This window comes from Cebus imitator, unplaced genomic scaffold (assembly GCF_001604975.1).
Source record: "Cebus imitator isolate Cc_AM_T3 unplaced genomic scaffold, Cebus_imitator-1.0 Scaffold651, whole genome shotgun sequence".
In the NCBI taxonomy this organism is placed as follows: Eukaryota; Metazoa; Chordata; class Mammalia; order Primates; family Cebidae; genus Cebus; species Cebus imitator.
Genome location: NW_016107966.1, coordinates 588,941 through 596,375, shown reverse-complemented (window position 1 = coordinate 596,375; position 7,435 = coordinate 588,941). Strand labels below are relative to the sequence as shown.

At 35.5% G+C, this 7,435-nt stretch overlaps 1 protein-coding gene across 1 annotated transcript in view; it reads right to left on the bottom strand.

Moving 5' to 3' along the window:
* AP4E1 (adaptor related protein complex 4 subunit epsilon 1) overlaps positions 1-7,435 on the bottom strand; it is an 87,522-nt gene that overhangs the window by 49,501 nt on the left and 30,586 nt on the right. The window contains exons 10-12 of the mRNA XM_017517880.2: positions 3,183-3,322; positions 2,061-2,173; positions 1,834-1,952 (exon numbers count right to left, since the gene is read on the bottom strand). Coding sequence (XP_017373369.1) covers positions 1,834-1,952; positions 2,061-2,173; positions 3,183-3,322 — 372 coding nt within the window. The remainder of the gene's footprint in view (positions 1-1,833; positions 1,953-2,060; positions 2,174-3,182; positions 3,323-7,435) is intronic.

Sequence of the window (7,435 nt, the reverse complement as noted above, 5' to 3'; positions counted from 1 at the left end):
AAAAAGCTAAATTAAAGGCATATTTATTATCTTAGTCTTTTAACTTCTCTGCAAATGAGAAAACAAAAAATTTTATGTAAAAAAATCTGGATAAAATTTAAACTAACTTGCTAACATTTGGTAATACTATAAAATATTATAATATGCATACCATATCACTTCTCTAAATCTCCCCTAAAGAAACACTCGCCTATACGCACGAGAAAGAATACATAAAGGTGACGGGGTGTACGCAATTACATGTGATTATATTACATAAAATTGTGATCTTTGTCTTGTAAAAGAACTGATCTCCACTATTGGCTTTTGATGAAGCAGGCAGCCCTGTAGGGAGGCCACATGGCAAGAAACTGAAGGCAGTTCTAGAAGCTAAGGACAGCCTACAGTTATTAGTATGAAAGTGAAACCCTCAGTCAAAAAAACTCAGCCACAGGAAAATGAATTCAGCCAAAAACCACACATGATCTTGAAAGCGGATTCTTTACCAGTCAAGCTTCAGGTGAGACAACAGCCCCAGCCAACACTTTGATTGCAACCCTGTGAGTCCCTAAGCAGAGAACCCAGCTAAGCCATGCCTAGACTCCTGACCCACAGAAACCATGAGATAACGAATTTGTATTGTCTTAAGCCACTAAGTTTGTGGTATCATTGTTATGCAGCATAAGAAAACGAGCCTAACAATGACAGATTGGATAAAGAAAATGTATACATATACCATGGAATACTGTGCAGGCATAAAAAGGATCAAGATCATGTCCTTTACAGGGACATGGATGAAGCTGTAAGCCATTATCCTCAGCAAACTAACACAGGAACAGAAAACCAAACACCACATGTTCTCATAAGTGGGAGCTGAACAATGAGAACACAGGGCACAGGGAGGGGAACAACATATACCAAGGCCTGTCAAGGAGGGTGGTGAGGGTGGAGAGCTTTATGAAAAAGAGCTAACGCATGCCGGGCTTAATACCTAGGTGATGTGTTGATAGGTGCAGCAAACCACCATGGTACATGTTTACCTAGGTAACAAACCTGCACATCCTGCACATGTACCCTAGACTTAAAAAATAAAAGAAAGAAGAAAAAGAAAAACAAAAGTTAATAATATAAGCATTCAGCACTGTGCCTGGTACCTTGAAAATGCTTCTTTAAGATGAACCCCTTTCTCTTTAAAATAATTTACTGTATAATTTTTAAAAAATAAAACTAATATATTACAGATAAATGAGTATTCAAATATTCAAACATGGACTCACATAAAAAACACAACAAAAACATTGCAAACACAAACAGAAATTAAGTAAATACCCATATTTAAAAAACCAGACAAGTGAGATGGCAGAGAGAAAAAATGAAGAAATAAATAGTTAAGTGACAGATGGAGGCCATTTGAAAAACTGACAGCTGAAGGAGTTAGCTAAGTAGAAGTGAATAGTTTCTTTTTTTTTTTTTTGAGATGGGGTCTCGCTCTGTAGCCCAGGCTGGGGTGCAGCGGCACGATCTTGGCTCACTGCAACCTCCGCCTCCCAGGTCCCGGTTCAAGCAATTCTCCTATCTCAGCCTCCCAAGTAGCTAGGATTATGGGCACAAGCCACCATGTCCAGCTAATTTTTGTATTTTTTTTTTTAGTAGAGCTGGGGGTTTCACCATGTTGGCCAGTCTGGTCTTGAACTCCTGCGTTGTGATTCACCCACCTTGGCCTCCCAAAGTGCTAGGAATACAGGCGTGAGCCACCGCACCCGGCCCAGTGAATAGTTTCTGAAGGAAATACGTTAACATTTGGTTTGTAGAAAAAATGTTAAAAAAGTTTATGGTTTAATGTACTTTGCTCACCCAACTCATAACTTGAAGAAATCTCTGTGGATAGAACACATTTTCCACATCCAGTAAAGTGAGATAAGACTGAACTGCATAGAGTCTTAACTGCTGATCTTCTGTTTCATCATCAAAACCTACAAAGAAATTGATACACCATTTTAATTTCCACTAACTTCTCTACTCTGTAATAAAAACATTTAACTTTAAAATGTTTACTTTAGAGAATGTAATAGTCTACCAACCTTCTGCTAGTAGTCTCAGAAAGTTATTAGGAATATCAGGATGCATTACATCTCCTCCTACTGAAAACACAGCATTCATTGTCTGAATAAACCATGCATTATCAGGAGCATATGTGTCCACAGTGTTAAGAACAAGTACACTTCCAAATGCTACCTATTAAAAATTACGCTTCTGTAGCAACCTTTTAAAAAATAATTCCAATTCATCCTAGTATGGCACTTTTATCTTTAACCTCTGCCATAAATTTTTCTATACTCCAGTTTTATGTAAAGTGCTCAGTAAAAGCTTACTTAATAAACTTAATAAACTGAGTTTATGCCACTTTAGCGCCATACTTGCACAAAATAGTCATCCAATAAATAAATGTGAAATAACTGTAAGAAACCAGCTAACTAGATACAAATAACAGAAAATTATATACACTTAAAAGAAGCTAAATATTGTGGTATGTCTACTTGAACAAGTTGTTTAGCCTCTTTTCTAATCTGTTCCCCATCAGTTTTAAAGTTCTATCATTCTGCTGGCCAGAATTACAGCACTGATTAAGACAAAACTATACTTAACGCAATTTCCAATATAATTTGATTAACAGTATCCACTCACTATTTTTTAAAATTATACAATAACATGTCTAAAAGAATGGAATATCCTTATGACCTGTAAAATTCTTCTGACTTTTAAGAAACAAATATGAAGAAGACTAACATGTTAATGGAGTTCCAAACTATTTAATTGGACAATTTCCAGTATAAAACAATAAAGTATAAGTTTTAGCATTCTGACCACTCCCACACACCCTCCACTTTCCTCCAAAAGCAAGAACTTTTACTCAGAAATCAAGGTAGAAGTAGAAACAAAGCAGGACTTAAAGAGGAATAAAGAGGATAAAGTTTCTCTCTTCCTGCCCAAAATACTGACTATATGAATAACAGAAACCAGGGGGAAAAGCCATCACCTAAGAAGTCTACACAAATTCCTTTTTGTAACAAGAGACACTTGAAAATCAGGAATAAAATTATTGCCGAGTGTCTGAACTCAACTTGCAAGTCACCATACCTACACCAATCATCTTGAAGTCACTGTGTAAATATTTTAAGACTCATGGTCCAAATAAAGGATATTTCTCAGCCAGCTCAGCTATTTTGCCAACCAAATTGACGATGACATACTCTTCTTTGCTCTGATGTAAATATTCAAGCATTTTCTGGACAATAACTGTTACATTCTGCGCATTAGTAATTCTGTAAAGAAGTTCCAGAGTCTATTTAAAGAAGAGAAATTAAAAATAATGTAAAACTATGCATAACATCAAAAAGTACAGTAAAATACAGACTGATCATACAGTTGACTGGTAGTCACTTAAAAGGTAAGAAATGCAAATTTTAATGAAAAGCTTAAGAAAGGTAAAACTATTGTCAAACAATGAATTACAATCAATTCCAATGTCTATAAGCTTTCTATTGTGATAATCACAATCTGACATCTCTACATGACAGAACACTTAAAAAGTTAAAATACAATACATATATATTTTCTAAAAACATAACAGCTCTTAAATATATATTTAAGAGCTGTTAAACATAACGGCTCTCATATACATATATATGCAAGTGTATGTATATGTGTATAAACCTAGTCTTGGAAACTATTTCCCACACTACAGAAGGCAGCAGACTATTTCCCAAACAACAGAAAACAGCACTTGAGTGGGTTAGGTAATCAAAGGCAAACAGCTTCTGTTTGGATGGACAAAGGTTGGTGGCTCAAATACTTCAAAGCCTAGCAAAGTCTACGTTCAAAATCCGTCATCTGTCAAGGAAGAAACGTTTTATAGATACCTTTTTTTTTTTTTTTTTTTTAAGACAGGGTCTTGCTCTGTCACCCAGGCTGGAGTGCACTGGCATAATCTCAGTTCAATGCAACCCCTACCTCCTGGGCTCAAGCAATCCTCCCACCTCAGCCTTCCAAGTAGGTGGGACTACAGGCACGTGCTACCACACCCAGCTAATTTTTTGGTACTTTGTAGAGATGGGGTTCCATCATGTTGTCCAGGCTGGTCTTGAACAAGCTCAAGGGATCCTCCCACGTTGGTCTCCCAAAGTGTTGTGATTACAGGCATGAGCCACTGCGCACAGCCTGTACCTTCTTTCTTTCTTTTCTTTTCTTTTTCTTTTTTTTTTTTTTCTGAGATGGAGTCTCACTCTGTAGCCCAGACTGGTGTGCAGCGGCACGATCTCAGCTTGCCACCAAGCCTGGCTAATTTTTGTATTTTTAGTAGAGATGGGGTTTCACCATGTTGAACAGGCTGGTCTCAAACTCCTGGCCTCAGGTGATCTGTCCACCTCGGCCTCCCAAAGTGCTGGGATTACAGGTGTGAGCCACAGTGCCCAGCTGCTACAGCTACTTTCTAAGAGGTATAAGGAATATATCTCTTACTGCTTCAAGTAAGATGAAGACCAATATCACAGTAAACTCCTACTTGCATGGCTTTCCATAGCTCTAGATTAAGGTTTTAAAAATATAACTCTCAGAAATCAATATGAGTCCAAAGGCGATACTAAGAAAGCATCATTTATTGGTGTTCTAGGATCAGCAATATTAGCTGCAACACAATCTCCACATATTTGTCAAACTTACTCAATATATTTAGGGTTCTTTCTAATTTTTCAATCCTTACAGCCAGGACTTCAAGTACAAAGGATAACATATTTTGAAAGCTTTTCTTTTTTTAAAAAAAACTGCTTTAGTTAATGCGTAAACGCCACTTAAATCTAAAAATATGTAGGCCACCCCATCAACAGTTTTCAACCTATGGAGCTGCTTCAGACATGCTCCCTGTGGACTCCAATGTTATATAGTTTTAGATAATATACATCAAATTTATTTCCTGTTCTCAGACCGTGAAATATGGCATTTCCAGAACTGGATGGGGTACAGTGTTACAAACTATACTGCCAGAGGTCTTTATTCAGATTTTGTAGCTCCTTCTCATCTTCTCTCTTCCTGTATATGAGAGAGGTAATAAAAGCTGGTAAAAGGGAATCCTATCCCAAGCAACAGCTCACTGAACACCCAAGGACGAAAGTTCTTGCCATATCATTTGACAGAGGTTAGAAGTGACAACAGCACCGAGGAAACAGTATTTTAGAGCCTCCTTTGGGCACCAAAGATACTCAGTATCTCCCCAAAGAATTCAAATCACTTTTCTCACTGCAGGTAATGGACCAAATAGGTCAACCTTCATAATTTTATAAGTCACCTATTTTCCCTTTGACTCTCATTTTTAAGTGAAAGTATAATTATTAAATACAATAATATTACAAACCCTCTATCTGTGGTTTTGCTTCCCATGGCTTCAGTTACCCATAGTCAACCACAGTACAAAATATTAAATGAAAAATTCCAGAAATCAATAATTCATAAATTTTAAATTGCATGCCTTTCTGGGTAGCATGATAAAATCTTGCACTACCCTACTCCATCTCGGACATGAATCATCCCTTTGTATCCACAGTGTATATGCTGCCTGCCCATTAGTCACTAAGTAGCCACCTTGTTTATCAGACTGAAAATATAGAAATATATATATGGTTCAATACTATCTGTGGTTTCAGGCATCCATTGGAGGTATTAGAACGTATTTCCATAAATAAGTGGGGACTACCATATAGCAATAAGAAAAAAACTGTACCTAAGTCAACTTTGTTCAACTTAGTACTCAACTATAGAAAGGAAATGCATCTCTGTATCTGTTAAAGTAGAAGGGTCATATGATTATTTGTTATTGTCTCTTGGAGCCTTCTTATTTTTCTAGGATGTCTAGACAGAAATCAGTAGATCTGCAAACTGTCCAGATCCAAGGCACATAACAATTTTCAGACTACTAAAAATATGAAATAAATAAATATATATGTGAAGGCAAACTTTTAAAAAAATGTGTTTCAAAAATACCTTTTAAAATGTAAAATTTGTAATCTTCAAAAATTATAGTTGTTTAATGCAACAGTGTTCTCTCAATAAACTCTCCTATTCTTAACTCATTGCTTTTAAGATATTTAGATGTTTAGTAGATTCTCTTTATTTAAGAATGTAATCATGTCCTTTGCAGCAAGATGGATGCAGCTGGAAGCCATTATCCTAAGTGAGTTAATGCAAAAACAGAAAATCAAATATCGCTTGTTCTCACTTACATGTGGGAACTGAACAGTGGATATATACATGGACATAAAGATAAAACAATAGATCCTCGGGACTCCAAAAGCAGGCAGGGATAGCAGGAAGGGAAAGGAATGGGTTGAAAATCTACCTACTCAGTACTATGTTCACTATTTGGGCGATGGGTTCAATAGAAGCCCAAATCCCAGCATTACACAATATATCCATGTAATAAATCTGCATATGTACCTCCTAAATCCAAAATTTTTAAAACATTCTTTTAAAAATTATTTTAAATATTTTAAAAATTAAATATTCTTTTAAAAAATTAAATATTAAATATTTTTTAGAAATAAAATTATTCTTTTTAAAGATTTACTATTTTTATAAACAGAAAATTTTTTCCTCTTAACTAGGTCCCATATGCCATTTTAAATGAAGATGCTCAATGATTTCTTCCATAAGAATTAAAAGAAATATTTATATAGACACCCAAGTAGAAGAAAATTTACAAAAAAAATTAGAAAGAAGTATAGTGATATACATATAATATATAATATACACAATATGTATTATAGATAAGTAATATATAATATATGCTATGTATGTTATATATAATATATATTGACATATATGATGATAATATTATTTAACTTCTTTCCTTCTAAGAAGTTAAAATCATTTTATGAATATCTTCATTAATTATTTCAATATTTCTATCTATTTGGCAGGGAATTAACTAATTTTATAGATATAAAAGAGAATAATGATAAATCATCAATTAACATAAGCTGCATCTTAAATTGTACAATAACAGCAGTACACCTTAAATTGTACTAATAGGAAGACCTAGGACCAGAATTCGGTCTCCTATTGGTTCGATGCTCAGACCAAAATGATATTAATGAATCCACACAGATGACTGGACCTAATTCCTCCAACTCATAATTTAAAGACATTCCTGTGGACACTGACATAGCACTTTTTAGAAAAGTTACTTAAACTTTAGTAAAAAGAATTAAATAAGCCGGATGCAGTGGCTCAAGCCTGTAATCTCAGCACTTTGGGAGGCCGAGGCAGACAAATCACATAAGGTCAGGAGTTCAAGATCAGCTTGGCCAACATGGTGAAATCCTGTCTCTGCTAAAAACACAAAAATTTGGCCGGGCGCGGTGGCTCAAGCCTATAATCCCAGCACTTTGGGAGGCCGAGGCGGGTG